We start from the raw sequence: 20,800 nt of genomic DNA, 5'->3' as shown, positions 1-20,800 counted from the left end.
CCATCCACCCTGCGGTACTCCAGAGCACCCGCTGACCTCACACCAGCAGTTATTTAGTCATATTTAGGCCAGTTCAGAAAACAATGCCCTCTATTAACTACCTGCATGCCCAAGAGCAAATCGCAATTTGGCAGTACCACAAGACCGTCAATGCCCTTCATCGAGGCATTCAATTATCTCATACACAGATAAGCCATAACATTAAAGCCACCTTGTTTCTACGCCCCGTCCTTATCAGCTTCACTTTGTACTTCTACAGATACAGACCTTCTCTCTGTCTGCTCCCTACCTTTTACCCTGTTTTTAATGTTCAGTATCCACCACTCAGACTAAACATGAACAGCGGAGGTCCAGGGGCTAAGACTACGAAGTGGGGCTAACAAAGTACACAGAGCAGTACCACATTCAGTAATTGAAGAACTACAAAGTGTCCCCATGTAGCGAGGGGTTTCTGACATATTTGTGTATTCATATTTATATTATGTGGTTACTGCTGTATGATTATAGAGTAAAATAATATCACCACGTCATGCAAATTACATGAAGCTTATTGTCAACATTCAGAGCCCTCTAGTGGTAGAACAGAGTTGGAAACAGGTGCTGTGACTTTACTGAGAACATTGTGAAGACCAAAGGATGAACAGCAAACATTCACATGTACATTATATACACTTCACTTCCCTCAGAACAAAACCTAATTTCTCCAAAACGTAATGTTTTCAGGAAAGGGTCGGTGCAGATGTGGGATGCTCCTGGATTTCCGCCGGTTCATTCGTCATGAAGTTTTGACACAGCATTAAATTGTAGAACATTGCGCCAAAAATGAAAACATACAACAACGACAACACGAGACACATATCTATCATTCGTACAGTAATGAGAACACGATCAATAATAAGACAGAACTACTACAACACAGATCAAGGGAAAAAGAAACTTTATTTTTCTCCTTTTACAAAACATTTCAAAGGTAACCTAACCTCAGTAATTTAAAACTAATACAGACCCGCAAGCAGCGAATAATCCAATGTTAAATAATTACTCTGTTACATTTCCAAACAGCATAGTTTACAGAAGCACAAACAGGAAAGGGCCCTTTTTTTTTTTTTTTTTTTTTTTTTTTTTTTGCTGCTCTAGTACAACAAAAACGGTATGTGAACAAAGAAAACAACATGAATAAAACGTTATTTGTATCCATTAGATGTCAGTAGCCTGTGTTATTGACGTCACATAATGTACAGTATGTGACTTTAATGAAGACAAGAAAATGCAATGAAAGGATGGACGAATGAATGAAAGCAAACAGCAGTTTGAAGACAAATCCATATTTGCATTTTGACAGTTGCATCATTGCAATCCTAACTGGTTTTATTGCATTTGTAATACTGTGTTATTAATGTAATTAGTAGTAAGAATAAACAATAATCAAACAATACGTGGTGTGCTGCCTCCCTTGGGAAAGCTCTAAGCTTCTTGTAACTGTCACATTTATGAAGCATGCTGTGAGAATATTATGCTTCTGTAAAATGAGCTACGGTACTGCACAATATCGACAAAAAAAACTGGACAAATAGAACATTCCATACAAATAGTGCAAGACACTGTCTTGTTAAAACATACAGACGCTGACAAAAAGTCCTACATTTCAACTCAGTGCAAAACAGAATGTAACTGAGAGTCACTAACAGATTAATTATGCTCAAACAACAAGAGAAGATGTAAGCTCAGTTAACATAGCCATTTTAAAGAGACGGTGTATCATCTTGGTCATGTGCATCGCTGTCCTAAGATGATCGTGTGCATAATTCCTTTTCCAAAATCACAATAGTCATGAGCTTAAAGCTGAACAAAATTCACACGTTAACAAAGTTGTGTTGAATTACCTCTGAAAATGTTGTACGTTTGGATTAACATTCAGTTGCATATCATTAGTTTGTTCCACAGTGTGGTAGGGCTGCGGTATTCAGCAGACACCAGGTACAATATCTGAGTAGCTTTTATCTGGTTTCTAACAAATTAACACATTTTCTTAAACATATAAAGAATTTCCAAGAGTGGGTTTTCCAGACACAGAATAAACTTAGTCAGGGTTCACAGCAGCTAATTCTCTGTGGACCGCACCAAGCCTGTACCAAGCCTGAGTCAAGAAAACCATAAGATGATCCTTATTCGGAGCACAAGTAGACATTTTGCAGCAAAAGTTCTTCAGAGTTGATAGAAACTTGGAGTTCAACACTGAAGAACTTACATTCAACTTAGCCTCAGTATCATATCTCAGGAGATTAAAATGTTGAAGATGGAGTTTATTAACACTGACGAGGTCTACTCACTCGGATTCGGGGGGGAGGCAAAACGTGCACTTGAAAGGATTCAAGGGTTGAGTGGTGCTTAAATTCCACCTTGTAAAATGCGAAGAAAGTTAAAGCCAAGTGCCGTGATTGACCTATTGGTTCAAACCATGGAATGAATGCTACACGTGGCTCTGAAAGGGTCTCGGCACAAAAGATAACTCCAGATTGAAAACTATAAACTACTGGGAACGACCAGCGATATCGAGGAACAGCAGGTTATATCTCAGTATGTGTCTCCTGGTGAGCACAGTGAGTCTAATTCGGACAATGACGACATCCATTTAGATGCTGATTACAGTGTAGAAACCTAAATGAGTGGTTTACTAGTAAAGCTGTGCTTGTCGATCAACCTGAAAGTCAGCTCAGCCGTCACAGACACTAAGGAAAACTATATAAGTTTAAGATCTGTACAGCAACCATGGGAGGGTGATCAGAAAGTGAATGTTTAAAGTAAGTAAATAAATAAACAAGGGAGGCAGACTAGGATCCTGTCACTCACTCCGAGTCCTGCAGTATTACAGAGATACAGACGTATGCAAAAGACTGGACACGCCCATTCAAATTACATGCAAAACAATGTAAGACGTCCTCTAGTCAGTTTCTTAGTTTATCTTTGCTGAGATTAACACATTGGGGGAAAACATAAAATAGAAAGAACCTTGTACAAAAACCCGTTAAACTCAGCAAAAAATGTACATTTGCATAAAAAGCCATATACACTTAGGCCCTGCAGAGGACTTTTTTGTTTTTTCACTTTTGAAAGGGGTTTTCAACTTTTGCGTACGACTGTAAAAGTGATACGCTCCTCACAATCTTCCGTGTTATGTTTTGCGATAACTTCAGCCCATTGTGGAGTGAAGTACTTGGATTCTCACCTGAACTTATTGACATTCCATGGTACTAACTCAGGCTAATCCTACAGTGATGAGTGTGGTGTTGTATGGACAGCTGGGGAACATATGGCCATGCTGAAGAGATGCTATCGTTGGCAGTTTTCACTCGGATGCTCAAAAACTGTCAACCCTTCGTCTGCACGTGTGGATGTGAGGAATGCAGGCACATGCCTGTTTTGGAGAGCAGTATGAAAAAATAAAAGCAGTAACGTGCTGTGAGGTGGTACGTATAACACTTCCATACGTGTCTCAGTGGGGGGGGGGGGCATATATCAGCATGTGTCTATTCACTTTCAGAGCTACCAGCAACCATTTGTTTTTCTATTTTTTTCCACTTTGTAAGATATTACCAACTATTACAAAGATACTGTGTATGAAAATAGACTACTAACAAATTCTATTCAACCTACGTATGTAGTGTGGCTCTTTAACACAGTGGACACAAAATACATCGTCTCATTTTTATTCCGCTCATGTATTTTAACGCAGGTTTTCTTTGTGACATTTTTTTTTTTTTTTTTTTTTTTAAGTCATCGGCAGCTCTGAAAGAGAACACAGAACTCAAGCTGAAAATGGACAGACTGTGTTGTGCCATGCTGCAAAGACAACCATGTAAAAATGCAAGAGTGCAACAACCCACCGATCTCCAGGGAAATTCAGGTGTGAGACTCACTGCTCTTCAAGGTCAAGTTTTGGTTTCGAGCCCCTACAAACCACAGGCTTATTTATTCTTAATCACCATTCTGTTTCTGAAGAACTCAGCAGTTAGTTTTCTGATAGCAGCAGTGCAAATCTCACAACAGAATATGGACAGGAGGAAAGAAACAACGTACCATGAAAGCTCTGAATTCACAGTGAAAGTCTATGGCAAAGAAGAATGCCAGTGAATGACATGAAAGGTACTAGAGTGTCAAAAAAAAAGTGAAGTGTCCTTCGAAATTAGGAGGTTAGGAGAAATCAGGGAGCATCGAGATAACAATGTGGGACCAGCAGGAACGACACTGAACTGGAAGTCTTTAAATATGTAAAGATCATATCATATAAATTAGCTATAATCACTTAAAATACAGGATAATCGAGTACAGAGAAAGAGAAAACAAACTAGGTGCAATGCCATTGGCTCAAAGGGTCATGTGATGCAGTGAAGGATGATGGGTAGAAATTAGAGAGTGCCCATTCCAGTGACTTCAGACGTCAGCCTAGAACAGTCAGGAGGGAAAAGGGAAAAGACAACAGGGATGGGGGAAGGTAGGGGTTTGTGGGGTGGGGTAGAAAAAAATAGAGAAAATAAAATAATTCTGAAATCATTTGTAGAAAATAAACAGCGCTATCAACACGCTAGTAAGCGCCATTGTTTGTTTTTTTGTTACACAGTCCTGCATACAAATCATGCCTTTGTATTTACTGATGCAGTTGAGAAGACAACAGTCAAACACCTGGCGAACCCCAAAAACGAAATCACATTTTTAAACAATTGAAATTAAAACGAGTACAGTCATTACTGCAGTCATATAATTAGACAAACATCATTTAAAACATCTGCATTTTGTCAGGCTCTGATTGGAATAACTCCTCCATCTTTACTCCCTTATTAAAACATCCTCATGTGGGTATTACCACATCACCTGTCCCTTGCCAACAGCATTGTAATCAGATGTGCTTATTTTTCTACTTTTTTTTTTCCTTTTTTAAATATAATTTAAAAAAAAACCCTCTCATGGCAAGAGACTACACAACTCAATCAGCAATCATACTTAACTAATCTATCAATGAGAAATAATAAATGGTAACACGGCAGGTTCTTAATCATTCAGCATGCTGAGACACTATGTTGAAATACTACGTTTCATGAAGAAAGTCAAACCATCTGTTTTCCTCATGTTTCTTTTTGCTATGTTTTGTTTCCTTTAACAGCAGCCTGCCTGCACAAATTCAGCTACTGCTGGAGGTTTCACTATAAGGGGAGTGGGCTCAGGGGAGGTTGGGAGTTTTAAGGGAGTCTGGTACATAAGGTTAATAGGGAAACAGCTGCTGTTAGCTTCAGATAATGAGAGCAGTTTTGGGGCTTCAGGATGTAGTCATTGATGAGGGGTCATTCCACATGGCTGCCACGTCTCTGAACCTGCCAGCGGAATTGTGGGAAAGCAATATCCATTAGTACGTCCCCCGCTGCTGGTTTGCAAGCCTCACCATCAAACACACATATATACACACACACACAAACATTCCTTAACACATTACTCTAGACCCGCTCACTAATATTCATTCACAACTCACAAATGTGCAAACACATTACTATACATTTATACATAGCAATAGAATGAATGCATTTCATAGGTGCTACTTCCATCTTAGTGACACAACTGAAGGTTTGTGTGACCTTTAGCAACAACATCTAAGAAACATAACCTGCCAAGGACCTCGGTACGTTAGATTATCTACAAACAAGCATTTTAAAATAGCAAAAGCCCTGCAGCAGGAGCATTTTTTCGAATGACTTTTGAGCAGATGCCTGTTTTCAAAGAGCGATGAAGATGGTTTGGCTCAGTGCTGGTGTGGAGCTGGTGGGTTTCGTACCTTGCATTGATGAGGTACTGGGCAAGGCTGATGTTGGCGGGGGTTCCTGTGATGGTGATCTGGCGCTCAGATGACCCTTCCATGGCATTAGCGATTTTGATCTGTGCTCCAGACATCTGACGGATCTCGTTGATTTTGGTTCCCTGGCGCCCGATTATGCAGCCTATTAGCTGGGAAGAAATTGCAAACGTTCTTAAAAAACAAAATCATGGTCTGGGGATGAACAGCTCTCTGGCAGAAGAAATAAATCACAGATTCCCACGAGTCCTTAACTCATAGAAACCCTCAGCTATTACCACTGATTACTGAAGAGAGTAATTAGAATTCACTAACGCTGCTGTCCTAAGTTTACAGATGCAAGCCTTTTTCATTTGTTTGGAACTTCTTCGTTTTTCTCCAAACCAAGAGTGTGTTGATTTGATTTGTCATATTTATAAAAACAAACTAAATTAGCGATTAAACATTTAGAAACACCACTTTCAACTGAACATTTTTGCTTGTTTTAAAAATCTCTGATTGATTACACTATCATTTTTAAAACTCTAAGAATCAAAGACTGAAAAACAAGAGATAAAACTCGGGGTTGTGTCAATCTTCTGTATCTGTTCTTAGTTAGAATTAGAATCACTGCGCCGCACACAATGGAATTTGTTCTCCGCATTTAACCCAATCCGTGCAGAGAAACACACGTTTACACACACACTAGTGCACATGCCCCGGAGCGGTGGGCTGCCCTAGCCACAGCGCCCAGGGAGCAATTGGGGGTTAGGTGCCTTGCAACGCCCCCCCCTTATTGAGTATGTTAGTCATTCACTGAAAAATGTCAGTTCTGCCTCATGAAAAAGCCACTGATAGTGATTTGTATTTGATATAGTGCCTCTACTCACATCATTGGGAATGGTGAGTTCATGAGTACTGGCCGGGGGACTGGCATCCAGACCTGGGTCAGAGAGCAGACGAGGGTGGGGAGTGGGAGAACATGATAAACAGCACGACACACACACCCTACAGCATCACACACATAGGCAGCCTGCACAGAACAGGCAAACAGTATCTCAAGCCAAGAAACCTCTCAAGCTACTTTTATTTACCCCTTATTTTTTCAGTTGTCTGTTTGTCTACAGTTTTTTCTCCTGTGTGTAACGTCATCGTCTCCTACATGCAGAGGCGTCACACTGAGCATGTCCGAGCATGCGGTAAACACTACATTCACATTCACCAGTTTGTACTGGGCATGCCAAACTCCCCACAAACGACTCGTTAAGCATGCCTGCGGTGCGTAATTAAGATGGATGCATAATTAATGCACTGATGTTTATTTATATTATCATCTTTCTCAGACTGGTAGAGCTTTTCCAAAATCAGTATGCTGTTGTATCTGACTCCAGAGAAGACAGCTGAAGGACTCAATCAATCAATTATGTCAGTGTAAAAGAGTGAGCTTTCAATACCCATGAAGGCTACCACTGTCTTTATTCAAGATGCTGATATACGACTCTAATAAACATTCTACAACAGCTTAAATGAAGAGCTTTATTATTTATGTCCTTGTCATTTATAACATTCCACCAACTAAAATGAATGGTGTATTTTTTCCACTGTCATTTCTTTCTCACTGAGGTCTCATTTAAAATATTGCTTTTGAATCATGTTATTTATCTTTAATCACATGCACTTTTACCTTTAAAAAATGCACATGTTCCTGAGTGTCTGCATTTATAACACGGGCTATGATAAGGCTTCCTAAATAGCTATGAAAGCAAGTTATTCTATGGCACTAGGCTGTGGTTGTGCTATGGTTTCTTACACCATAGACTTATGCAGTACTTCCAGTTACTTGTATCTTTACTGCCGGTAAGAGTAGCTTTTAAATGAACATATTTCATTGTCCTGCATCATCTGTAAACCCATGTACCAGTACTGACTGTTCGAGCAGATGATGGAAATTAAAGAATAAACAGATAAAATAAGTCTCAAAGAAACAAAAGGCCACAGTAAAGTAAATAGCAACCACCAGGGGCATGTCATGAAGCGTGACACAAAGAGAAAAGGAGAGAAAGAGAGAGAAAGACAAAAGTGTTTCTACAGGTACAAAGAGAAGGACACTTTGAAAGGGCTCGTGGGTACGTACCGGGGAAAGCAGGGGTGGTCTGTCCAAGGGGGGTAAAGGGGGTTTGCTGCATAGCCAACTGGTGGAGCTTGGTCAACTGCTGAAGGGGTAGGAGGGACAGTAGAACTAAGAGGTTATTGTTATTACACACAGGTCACACCAAGAAATCAAGAAACTAAAACTAGAATAAAGAGAAGACGAGGAAAAGAAGCCATGACACACACTGGTGGAAGAAGAGCAACAGAGAGAAAAGAGAGACACAGAGAGAGAGAGACAGATCCAGAGAGTCAGAGAGAACAGAAAATAAACTTGAGTAGGACTTGGCCTGACTTTGAATGAAGCTGATTGAGCTAGTCCTCTGTTGTCACTTGCTAGTTCTCTTTTAAACGATGAGCCGGGTCTAGTCCGTTTACGCGACCCTTGCAGTATGACGGCGACTCTGAAGGTCACTACCGCATTTATTATGCACCTGAACCTTGCAACTATGAACTGAGAAGTGATTGTACATACTTTACTCATTCTTAGAAAACAGGAGGCTATGATCACTCCCCTAATCATCCCTCATGGACACTGGCTCTAGCCGAGACTGATGCAGAGGGCTGAGTTTGTCCTCTAAAGCTGGGTTTAAATGCGGGTGAAGGGGATGCCCAAGCTCCATTTGAGCGATTGTAACGTCACCCATTGCCTCCTTAAACATCAATCACTGCCTATCCTGCGCGAGACTTACTGACACGCACTATGTCACCACATGCTCTTATGATTGAGACTGATTCATTCCGATTATTAATGGAGACGATGCTGCTCTTGTTGACCGAGGAAGCCTCTGCCACTTACTTGCGTAACCCGACTCCCTAGATCTGGATTATCATATTGTTTACACAGTTCGTGAAGCAGATGTTTGAAGGTTATGGTGTTATTTTAGCCTGGTGGTTAGCTACGCTGGCTAAAACTTAATGAAAACTGGATATAAACTGAGCACAAATACATTTCATACCTAATACCGGTCATGTTTGTTACCTGTGTTACATTTGTAAATACGTAGCAAAAAAATCATCCAAGACAAACCATAGCTTTTACCCCGGGAAATGACAACTACTGCTTCTGAGTCATTTTCAAATGCACTAGGCCAAGTCCTAAGAAGTCTGGTCCACAAATCTGAAGGCTTGGGTTGAGAACAATTTCAGATTGTAATGCGAAAGAAATTACATATCAGAAATATCATATTAATATTATTGGTTAATATTAATAGAGGTCCAAGTTGAAAAACTAGAGAATCATGCAGACAGCTGACGGTGCTTGGGGTGGGGGTGGTGGGTTGAGGTCAGGAGGAGGCTGGGAACTCACATCTGGATGAGGAATGGCATATTGTCCCTGAATTGTGTAAGCCTGTGAATGAAAGAAAACACAAAGAAAAACTAAATGAACACCTTTTCCAGCAGTCCATTAAACCATCAACTAATCCATAAACTCCCAAGGCTCTTTTTAATATTTCATAGTTCATCTCAGCACCTCAAACACAGTGTGAATAATTCAAAGGCATAACATCAAATTAGATCATGAAGAGATCTCAGATTAGCTCTCTCTCAAATTTATATATGTATATATACATAATTAGTGTATGTATTATATACATAAAAATTTAATTAGAGTCAAATTGGTCATTAATTAATACAACGTATTCACTTTTCCGCATAAATTAGATCAATCATTTGCATTAAGAAAAGGAGAGAAAGGTAAAACAGGAGTTTCGAAAAACTGTTCGTAATCAAGTAAACAACTAAACACTAAAAGGAAAACGGGATTGTGCAACACCTGGTAGTTCACCAACATCTCCACCAAATAAAAGAGTACTTAAATAAAACAAGCTCCACTCCTGCTTTAGAGTTTGAGCTGGGGAAAAAGTCCACACGTGTTTCTATCTCTCCTTCCACTGTAGAATGATGAGTGTCTGTTTATGAGCTGTGACTGGGAAAATGAAGTTGCAGACTGTGTTCTCAATAAATTGAAAGTGTGTATCCTACTAATGATGGAATCTGTAATAATGGCCAAAGTTCACTTAATGACCCTTTACAAGCATTTATATTGTGTGTGTTCTTGTGTGTACAGTACAGCACTGTGCAGAAGTCTGAGGCCCTAAGATAGTGATATATATTTAAACTAGTGCCTCCTCAGTGAGTGTGGGGCTGGTATAAAGTTGTATATAATCACAGTAAACACAGACTAATAATAATATAAAACACATCAGAAATATAAGATAATGTTTCTCTATAAAGCAGTGGGTGAGAGTGAGTTTGAAGAACAGTGTTTTGTTCAGATTCTCCTTATTATTTAAAATCATTATTGATTCAACACTAAAACTAGGCACTGGATGATCACCTCAAATAATACACACTCCACGAGGAGAGACTTGGACAAAGTTAAACACATTCACACACAGAGGATCACACTGGAGGAATGTGATTGGGTTTATTCTAATGAGGGGCGTTACTTGTTGTTTGTTTGTTTGTGTTTTAGCAAATAAACACTTACTGCTCTGATAAATAGCTTTTTTAAATCATAATCTCTGCTGCCTACAACCTTTGCACAGTACTGTGTGTGTGTGTGTGTGTGTGTGTGTGTGATTTTTGCACAGCATGGTATGTGACAGTTCTGTTGTGCTAGGCTTTTCTGTTTTCCTGCATTTGAGAAATATGTATTATATGCTCTGAATTGTGACACTCCATTCAAGAGGCCTCATATAATTAATGGCTGCTTGAAATGGAGTGTGGGAGAGTGGCTGAGGTCGAGTAAGTGGAATGCTACGAGAGTAAAACTGTGTAATTCTTTATTCAGCAGTTAGAGTAAAGGGAAAAAAAGAAATTAGAAGCACACACTGTAGAGTCAGTGTTGTTAATGAATGGGCTGGAATGACTTGCCTGACATACTCGCCAGATACAATATCCCTTTAATATTTCTGCCTGTTTCGTGTGTGTCCACTTCATTTTGGATTCCTTATGCGTTGAATAAACACCCTGGACGTTCCCCCCATTCATTATAAAATGCTCATTATGTGAGCTACTTGCTGTATGCAGTCATTTTAGGCATATTAAAAGGATATGATATCTATATTAAAGAGGAGAAGAGAGTGAATAACAAGAGCCTGCATGTCAGGAGTCGATGAGGAGCATTAAGAATTGATGTATAGTTGGAATGCTGCTCCAACCTGTAATATCACACAGTGGAACGGTGCTGCTGAGTCTAGAACTGATTTTTTATTGATATACATAGCCAATACAGCAGTTTCTCCACCTCTACCATAATCTAAATATGAAACTCTATCTTCTCATGGACCAATACATATCATCGTCTGCTCCAGTATAACATCTGAGGATGCTGTACAGTGTAATAACAGACTGAGTAAAATGCTCCTCAGCATGTATAACAGCAAGCTCCATTTCTCCCTCTTCTCATCTCCATCTCTCTCCCCAAGCCGAGCAGCTCCCCTGGCTGGGGTGGCATAGTAGCATGCATGTGAAAAGGTGAGAAACCTGAGTGCACTAACAGGCAGTGGCTGGTGCTGCAGTAAAAGGCTGAGATTGGCTGCGGACGCTGCCAGCGGGTCGGCTCTTACCTGGCCACCTGAAAAAATGACGGGGGTGGAGGCGGGCTTTGGGCGGTAGGGGATGGTGGCACCTTTCGGTGGGGACTAGCAGAGGGGAAGAGGGAAGAGGCAGAGACTAGGTTAGATACAGAGTGTAGCGTTTATACAGGTGTGTGTGTGTGTGTGTGTGTGTGTGTGTGTGTGTGTGAGAGAGAGAGAGAGAGAGAGAGTGCACCTGATGTACTTGTATCAACAATGGCTGAATGTTACAATCATTAAGGGGTGGGCGATATGAACCTAAAATAATATCACAATATTTCATAACGATAACGATATTCTTGGCGATATGAAAAAACACAGAAAATTATTGTATTAATTTCAAGAACACACTATTATAACAAAATAAATTTTATATTACAATGAATTATATTAAATTAATAATATATTTAATTACATTTTATTTGAGTACAAATCTAACAAATGCAAACATTCAGAGGAAACAACAAATAAAGGTGTAAACATTTGCTTATTTTGTAAACAACTGTAACATACCAAGATTTTGACATTGTATAAAGAATATAAAAAATTAAAATTGATATTTTATTTCCAAACCACCCCCACACGACTGGATCAATCATCTTTTGGAGCAAATTTCCACTGTACTTCACTGAGCCTAAATGACTCACGCCATGTTTCGTGTAGCTGTATGACGTCATTACGTAAACAAGTCGGAATATCACAATAACCACGATTTTAATTGTTTAAAAAAAATATTGTGATATTATTGCACACAATGCGATTTGGCACAGCCCTAATAACAACACGTGAAGACTTCCGAAACTTTATGTAATGTTATGTTACAATATCTATGGAGGAACCTGAATAAAATAAATGTTTGAAGTACTTTTTAAAGGACTAGTTCATTTTATTTCACGTTGTGCAGAACCCTGTAGCAGGGCAGAGCATCTCCGACACTGGACAAAATACACAATACACAACATTGATAGTGTATACGTCTCACACAATCACAGGCAACAGTGACTACAACCTTGTTGTTAGATAATTTCATTGTTCATGGAACAGACAGATAGGCTACAGTCTGTGAATGTACACATAGAGATACCCATGTCAATGTTGCACTTGATAAAAATAATTTCAAGTGCAGATACAAGGTAGAGGAATGCATAAGGCAGTCTCACGTATTGGACTGGATCTACTGTGGATGTGCATTCATCTTCCCAAGCACCCGAACAGTATTCTACTTTCTCTCACTGTCCTTTCCTGCTAGCCTTTTCTCCTCTATATAAACTGCTCCGATCTTCCCACCTCCCTGAGCCTATGTTCTGTCTATTGTCTATTACAATTTAATGTGTATTTATGCTGCATAATTATGAATGCCTTACCCAGAGCATTTGCACTGTATGCCTTGGCAGTGCGGCTCCTCTACAGTGTGTGTTAGTGCCTGTTACTGTTTATTTAAGGTCCTTGTGTCATGAACTCTGCTGCAAACTTGTAAAACTTTATTCCTCTCCAGCTGCACACCTGGGTGTATTGACAATAAGCAGATCTTAACACGGCCTCGCTACGTCCCTTCTGTCCTCCTTTTTATTCTCTTTACTCACACTCCAATAATATCAACGAGAAATAGCCCAGGAATGGAATTCACGTGGAGCGGTGCAATAAAAGATGTTCACAGACACAGAGAGCTGAAGAGCGTCTACATAAAGAAAGCAATCCTGCTTCTGCGAGCGTATTGATTGATGTGGCAGCATCAGGTCTGAGTTGGAACAAGAGCGGAGAATGAGGGCCATTCAATAGTGTCCCGTCAAAGCTTCCCGTTCCCCTCAAGCACTCCAGTGGCCCTACATGCCACCGCTGGACCAGAATAACACTGCGATCGATGAGTGGAGAGGACTAGCCCATAGGGCCATGTGTGTCTCATCAGAGCAATGGTAAACAACATGCACTCTCACCAGCGGGCCAGAGGGGAGGGCTTGAACAGGGCTGGCATGATTACTCCGTTTTCACTGATTACATTTACTCTACACAACACCATTAAGTAGCTGGCCATTTGGACAACGACGCAGTAAAAATATGATCGGCATGAACAAGAACGACTGAAAGCATCATATAAAGCTTCTTTCCTTTCAGTGAAATATTTGAGTATCTTTGCATGACTATGAACTTTTCAAAGGCTTGGCCTGACCACACTGGCCGCCTCACTGTACCTCCAGCATGACCACACATATCTGTTTGACACACTGGATGATGGCTTCAGGGGTGCCAGAGATTGTCACGGCGCGCTCTGTGGAGTTAGGCAGCATGTCTCCAGCAACCTGCACCTGAGCTCCTGTGGACTAGAGAGAGACAAACACACAGGCTGTTACAGTAGTCACATGCCACACAAACGTATTCATGGGTCTTTTCTCGGTGTGTACACTTTGAAATGCTTGTTCGTACAGATTAACTATTTCTCACACAAAAATTGGAAATTGTTAGTTAAAGTTTAATCTGTTTATAGGTCAAAATGGCTATGCTTTATATCATGTTTTATAATTTACACTTTAGTACAGAAAGCTTTGGGAAGAGCACTGTACCTCTCTCATCTCTTTGATCTTGGAGCCTCCCTTCCCAATGAGAGAGCCACATTGGCTGGCTGGGACCACCAGCCGCAGGGTGACTGGGGGCTTGCTGGTGGCTGGGCTGTTGCTCATGGAGTTAATTATATCCTGAAGAATCATCCCAAAGAGAAAGAAAGGCATAAAAACCAAAGCTGAGTTCAGAAGCAGCAGAGATATTACCACCAGCATCACCGGCTCTAAACAAACGACAGCCTTTTTGTGCTGCATTCCTGTTTGACGTTGGAAGCTCGTTTCGCCCTGGCAGCTGCAGTGATTACTGATTGCTGTTCTAACTGTTGCAACTGAGTGAAATCAGATGATTCACGATAAACATGCTTTGCTTTACGTTGCACCAAAAGGTTTAGTGATTATGTTGAGACAGTGATGAATTATACCTCTTCAAATTTGTAGGCGATCATGGCAAAAGCCTTGAAGATGGCGTCTGTGGGCCCTGTGATGGTGACGATCCTTTCCGGACAGTTCCCCTCTGAGATGTTAATGCGAGCAGCGCTCTGTACACCACACAAATCTCTTAATACACTGCGTATCGTAGGAAACTCATGTGTCCTGACCTCGGCTCAGTTACTGCTAAAGTATAAAGAGAGACACTTTTCTCACCTCCTCACGCATCTTCTTCACAGTTTCCCCTTTCTGAAAGGACAAAAAAGCATTGTTCAAATGTGAAATCATTGTCATACACTGGGACTGTGCAGTGCAAAGAAGGTTCCGCAGGTTGGAAACCCATTATACAATATTATTTTAAGGCAAACGTGTTTACCATACCTTTCCAATGATGCTTCCAACTTCCTGTAGAGACAAAAGTAATGGGAAATAAACATAGAGTATAACAGCAGTGTGTACAGTTGACTTGTACTTCATCAGTGCAGGCTGTACTTGTGATCCACTATACCGTGTTTACGCCATATTTTATCGTATTTCCATTCAAGTGTTTTAATTAAAGACTCATGCAAACATTGTAGTATTTTACACTGTTCCCTGGGAGTTAAATGAACGAGAGATGTCCTACAAACTGAAGATGAACACTACTACTTTGTTACACTCCCTCACAACCTTTTGTTCCTAACCCTCTGTACCTCTGCTTGCACCCCCCTCACCCCCACCCCCACCCCAGACCTGTCTTACTTTGCCATGCATGAGGAGGCGAATGGTGAGGGTGACGTTGAGCCCACCCTCTGACTGAACTTTGCTGGTTTCCATGCTGGGATTGGAGGAGAAACAGGAGTATGGTCACGTGACAGGAAATCCCCAGCGAGAGAGAGATGGTACAGCAGCCAACCAGTCACCTGGAAAGTGTACACACACACACACACACACACACACAGAGAGAGAGAGAGAGAAAGAGAGAGAGAGAGAGAGAGAGAGAGAGAGAGAGAGAGGAGCGAGAGAGAGAGAGAGAGGAGCGAGAGAGAGAGAGAGAGAGGAGAGGAGAGAGAGAGAAAGAGAGAGAGGAGAGAGAGAAAGAGAGAGAGAGAGAGAGGGAGGAAAAAAAAACAATTTGTTTGGCTCAGGCTTTTTAAGTCCAACCTTAGAATAAACATTTGAAGTTTATGCAAAGTAAAGGTGTTTAAAAGTGTGCTGCACTGGCATTAAGTGCTTATAATATTCATACTTTGGACACAAGAGGGAGCAATTCTCAACAACTACACTGTGATACTTCACATTCTTGGAGTTAAAGTCTATCTGTGACATCAGTTTACAGTGACACAAAGCTCCTGGGACCTTGCTCTGGTGCTCTGGCTGTCCAATCAAAAACATGTATCTCCGTTTTTGTCCAGTTTTATTTTACTACATCATTTGTACACAATGGCTGTCCTTCACACTGTGTACGAATTTCATGACGAATGAACCAACAGAAATGATCCAGAGTTAATTTGAATAAAATCTTTTTACCTTGACTTCCATTGAACTTAAAGGAGTTTTCTGTAAAGTTGCTATTTTGGACCTACATGTTTTTGATTGGACAGCGACGATATCTAGTACCTCAGACGTTCATAGATTCAGAACCCTCCCACTGAGCGCAGACAGGGAATAAAATGTCGCAGTGGTCATTAACCCTCAGAGCAGCATTCAGCAAATGCACAAACACACTTCAGACACAAGCTTACACATGTGACTCGGTCAAACTCTCCAACACTTACAGTAACAACATCATACATTTCCCCTGGAGTATCCAAAGTTTACAGGCGTAAGTTAAGAAGATAGTGATAGTATTTTGTCAGAAAAGAAATCGAACTCCATTTTCAAATGATGTGAAATTACCACAAAAGTGACACCTTTTCTCTTAATTTTTCTGTTCTATCATTAAAACAAAAACAACAAAAAACTAGCAGCTGCTTTTACACTTTGTTTGAATTTCATGAAAAAAAAAATGAACCAATAAAAACGGCTTTGATTCTGAAGCAATGAGGTCAGACAGAGACGCATTTTCTTTTCTGCAAACGCTCACAAAATGAGAAATACACTCTGGTCCATCCTTTCATTGAGCTGATTCTGATTCTAAAACTGATTTACTCCCCTTATAATGACCATCCCGCTACACAGCAAACCCCAGAACAGAGACAGATTATCGGGCGTTAGTTCTCCCCTGTGCTGATGCAGGTCTCTCCCCTCTAGAGTTGTGTGGGCTGCAGATCAGCAGTCACCCAACAGAGATTGAGAGATTGAAATATTAAGCTCTTCCAGTGGAATGTACAGACAGGGAGCGGAGGGGCAGAAGGAGAGAAAAGACCAGGGGAGTGAGTGATGAAGACTGCTGATGGAAGATGATGGCACAGCAGGAGAAAAATAGTGTGTTTAAGGTCCCCCGCCACCACCCCCCATTTTCCAAATGTGTGTGTAGGGGATGTGAGATGTGTGGAGGGGAGATATGAGGGAGAGAGAGAGAGAGAGAGTATATGACAGTGAAATCAGTGGTAGGATGAGATGGACAGATGAAATCTGCAGCCAGCTGCCCACCAATCTCCCTGCAGAGTAGAGATTGCATAAAAATCCCTAATCCGTTCTGAGAGGAAGAAGGCCATGCTGCAAATGAACAGAAACCAACCCGCTGAGGCTGCTCTAACAACCAGAAGCCCTTTGATTCTGAGCAGTCAGTGAGCAGGTAAAACGTGAACAGATCACACACAGTATCAGACTGCTGACCTTCCTATTGGACTAATATGGCCTCCACACTAGAGTAAGGCCATGAAATAATAATATATTATTATCACTGAATTACTGAAGAACATTTTTATGGCACATTGTGGGCACTGTCAGTACTCACAGATTTAATAAAATGAATGGTGTGAAAGACTTTAAGAACATAATTCTGATCTGTTTCTTAGTCACAGTTTTTATACAATTCCTTATACAATTTTATAAACTGTAAAAAAAAATATATATATATATATATATATATTATTCAGTATTTTCACCAAGATTAAAAAATGTTTATATATATTTTTTGTGCAAAAGGAAAAAATAATGAAAGTATTAAAAAAAAAACATTACCTGTCCATTGTGTCTATTCCATGATATGACATGTCATTGTCTGTAACCCTTATCCAGTTCAGGGCGGCGGTGGGTCTGGAGCCTACCCGGAATCATTGGGCGCAAGGTGGAAAAACACCCTGGAGGGGGCGCCAGTCCTTCACAGGGTGACACACACTCAGACCTACGTACACTTTTGAGTCTCCAATCCATCTACCAACGTGTTTTTGGAGCACCCAGAGGAAACCCACGCAGACACAGAGAGAACACACCACACTCCTCACAGTCACCCGGAGGAAACACACGCAGACACAAAGAGAACACACCACACTCCTCACAGACAGTCACTCGGAGGAAACCCACGCAGACACAGGGAGAACACACCACACTCCTCACAGACAGTCACCCGGAGGAAACCCACACAGACACAGGGAGAACACACCACACTCCTCACAGACAGTCACTCGGAGGAAACCCACGCAGACACAGAGAGAACACACCACACTCCTCACAGACAGTCACCCGGAGGAAACCCACGCAGACACAGGGAGAACACACCACACTCCTTAGAGACAGTCACCCGGAGGAAACCCACGCAGACACAGGGAGAACACACCACACTCCTTAGAGACAGTCACCCGGAGGAAACCCACGCAGACACAGAGAGAACACACCACACTCCTCACAGACAGTCACTCGGAGGAAACCCACACAGACACAGAGAGACACCCGGAGGACCTTGGAGATGTGACAGAGACATTACCTGCTGCTCCACTGTGCTGCCCCATCATATGACATGCTAAGGCCATATTACCAAAACTCTTGTTTTACATTCTTTGTTGAACTCATATGACATGCTAAGGCCATATTACCAAAACTCTTGTTTTACATTCTTTGTTGAACCCACTCTTACATCACTAGGTGTGACAGCAGTAAAAGGTGCAGGATCTTGTGCCGCACGTGAAGAGAGAAAAGTGAAACGTCTGAAAACCAATTCACTGAGTCATCTGTTTACTTCGGTTCAGAGAGTATCTGCGTTTCCATGTATTGTTCCGCTCTGCATTAATGGGAGCTCTGAGTCAGCGTAAGCATTGGTGATGTTATAAACCCATGTTTGCTCTGCTTGATGGCTTTCTAAAAGGTCACAGCATTCACTCACATCCCCTAGCCCCTGCAATAAAAGGTGTTAAAATGGGGGAAAGCTCTCCAAATAAAATAAAGACATCTACATTACTTAGATGGGAGACCTTCCAAGCAAAGCTAGGGTGGCTGTCGGGGCCAAATGGGAGCACGGTCCCGGTGGACTGTATAGATCCCAATGCCTGAGTGCAGTGATGGGGAGACTAATGGAAAAAAAAATGATCCTGTCGCCTGGATGAGAGGTGGAACTGAGATCATAATCAGAGGTCATAAAAGACCTTGGAGGCATTTCCTCAAAAAATACTTGGGGGTTCCTCCGATGTCTTGCTAAATCTGTGCCACCTTCTGACCTCCTAATTATCCCCATCCTTAAATAAGACGGCTGAATCATCCCCTCTTGTCTCTTCTCTAGCAAATAACAGATGTTTTGTGAGTGTACGGCTGCAGATTGTCTGCGTTAGCATCGTTCCAGTGGATCCTGCACTTTGGTGGTGGATGATAGGATTCCCTAATAATGCAATGAATGCAAAGTGTTTCAGGGGTCTAGAAAAGCTTGTAAAATCACCATCATTCATTGGCTATAATGTTGACCTGCCTGTATGTGTACTGCACTATAATTACATTTTATAAACATCAGAATATATGTAAAGTGAGAAGATAAATGCATTGGGAGGGTGTTTTAAAAAGAGGGCTATGATGATGAATGCTTGTCCCTTACTCCTCTGCACTGCTTCCACTTAATTTATTCAGACCATTGAACACTGTAATCACACCCTGTACCTTAAAAGAGCGTCGTGTTTTCTCCTCCCTACCATTAGACAATCTCTTGGCACATCAATCCATAAACACAATGCGCTGCACGAAATCCCAAACTTCACAGATGCCATGCTAATACCACGGTGTAAATTAAGAGACCTACTTAGGTAACTGCACCTGGAATATGCCTAGTATTTTAATGAGGAGTTATTTTCATTTTATCAGCACCCCTGTGTCAATATGGTTTTATTTAATTAGCTTTGGAGTAGTACACTCTATTTAGAGAATGTTAATCATGAGGTTATACAAACGGCCAACGCGACTGCTGCAGCACAACAGCTGTAAATCTGAACCGGCGCTGCATCAAAAGCTACGTGTGCTTTGAACTCACCTCGACTGAAGCGGGGGGGAGCGACGGAGCACAAAAGCAAAGCCACTTTACAGCTTTGCAGTTCATTACAGACCGAATTAAACATCAGCATTATAAATACACTTTTGTTCCACATTTTCATAATAATAATTATATGTAAATCTGATATCTTCCTGATGGTTATTAAGGGCAGTTTTTGCCGTGTACCATGTGACTCAGAAAATGGGTCAATCCTTCCTGTAAGGAGCTTCTGGCCCCTTCCTCTATGCTAGCTGCTGAATTAATCACGCTTTACGCTTGGTCAAGCAGTGTGCCCAAAAATGCTCTTTTTCCATTCCTCTCCCCTCTTTTCAGAGTTTAAACATTGGCTATTTCATTTCCATTTACCATTACAGGCATGAAATTATATTCCAAATACATCTAAATGGAAACAGCAAAGTGAATGTGGGGCGTGTGTGTTTATATGGTATATAATCTGAATAATGTAAAGCATGGTACTTTGATTCTGGTCCTGGAGAGCAAGAGGTGACACCCAGCCTTAGTTCAGCGCTGTGTTTACAAGAGAAAGAACCATGATGGAGACACTGGGGGAGTTACTCAACAATGATTCACAAAGAGACTGAGGTCCATCAAACTTTATCACGCACTGACCCAGTAATATATACAAAGAAAACCGTTACTGCAGGATGTAGTAGACGACTCATTTTAAGATAAACAGCGCTTAAATAAGAGAAGAAACTTGTAATTAAGGTCTTTTGACCTTCTAACACAGTACTCTGTGCTCCAATATCACTCTGAACATAATTTAACTAACAATTCTTATGATCCAAATCAGATAAAGTATTTAAAAGCATGCATTAATTGGATGCGAGACCTGCTATTAGAGAGATGCTGTCCCTGTTTCCTGTCAAAG

At 41.1% G+C, this 20,800-nt stretch overlaps 1 protein-coding gene across 4 annotated transcripts in view; it reads right to left on the bottom strand.

The window, feature by feature from the left end:
* Nucleotides 1–952: 952 nt before the first annotated feature.
* The window catches only part of pcbp3 (poly(rC) binding protein 3), an 80,609-nt gene continuing 60,761 nt past the window's right edge, over nucleotides 953–20,800 (bottom strand). Inside the window, exons 5-16 of one of the 4 annotated variants that reach the window (XM_066686675.1) lie at nucleotides 15,276–15,436; nucleotides 14,916–14,939; nucleotides 14,751–14,783; nucleotides 14,528–14,644; nucleotides 14,109–14,240; nucleotides 13,740–13,868; nucleotides 11,542–11,616; nucleotides 9,276–9,317; nucleotides 7,953–8,031; nucleotides 6,709–6,761; nucleotides 5,822–5,991; nucleotides 953–4,443 (exon numbers count right to left, since the gene is read on the bottom strand). In XM_066686675.1, the coding sequence (XP_066542772.1) occupies nucleotides 4,407–4,443; nucleotides 5,822–5,991; nucleotides 6,709–6,761; nucleotides 7,953–8,031; nucleotides 9,276–9,317; nucleotides 11,542–11,616; nucleotides 13,740–13,868; nucleotides 14,109–14,240; nucleotides 14,528–14,644; nucleotides 14,751–14,783; nucleotides 14,916–14,939; nucleotides 15,276–15,350 (966 nt within the window). In that variant the 5' untranslated portion in view covers nucleotides 15,351–15,436 and the 3' untranslated portion in view covers nucleotides 953–4,406. Of the gene's footprint in view, nucleotides 4,444–4,951; nucleotides 5,367–5,821; nucleotides 5,992–6,708; nucleotides 6,762–7,952; nucleotides 8,032–9,275; nucleotides 9,318–11,541; nucleotides 11,617–13,739; nucleotides 13,869–14,108; nucleotides 14,241–14,527; nucleotides 14,645–14,750; nucleotides 14,784–14,915; nucleotides 14,940–15,275; nucleotides 15,437–20,800 lie in introns of those variants that run through there. The other 3 variants (XM_066686676.1, XM_066686673.1, XM_066686674.1) reach the window with 3 other exon arrangements.

The sequence above is a fragment of the Hoplias malabaricus genome, chromosome 12 (assembly GCF_029633855.1).
Source record: "Hoplias malabaricus isolate fHopMal1 chromosome 12, fHopMal1.hap1, whole genome shotgun sequence".
NCBI lineage: Eukaryota > Metazoa > Chordata > Actinopteri > Characiformes > Erythrinidae > Hoplias > Hoplias malabaricus.
This window is presented reverse-complemented; position numbering and strand designations above follow the sequence as displayed.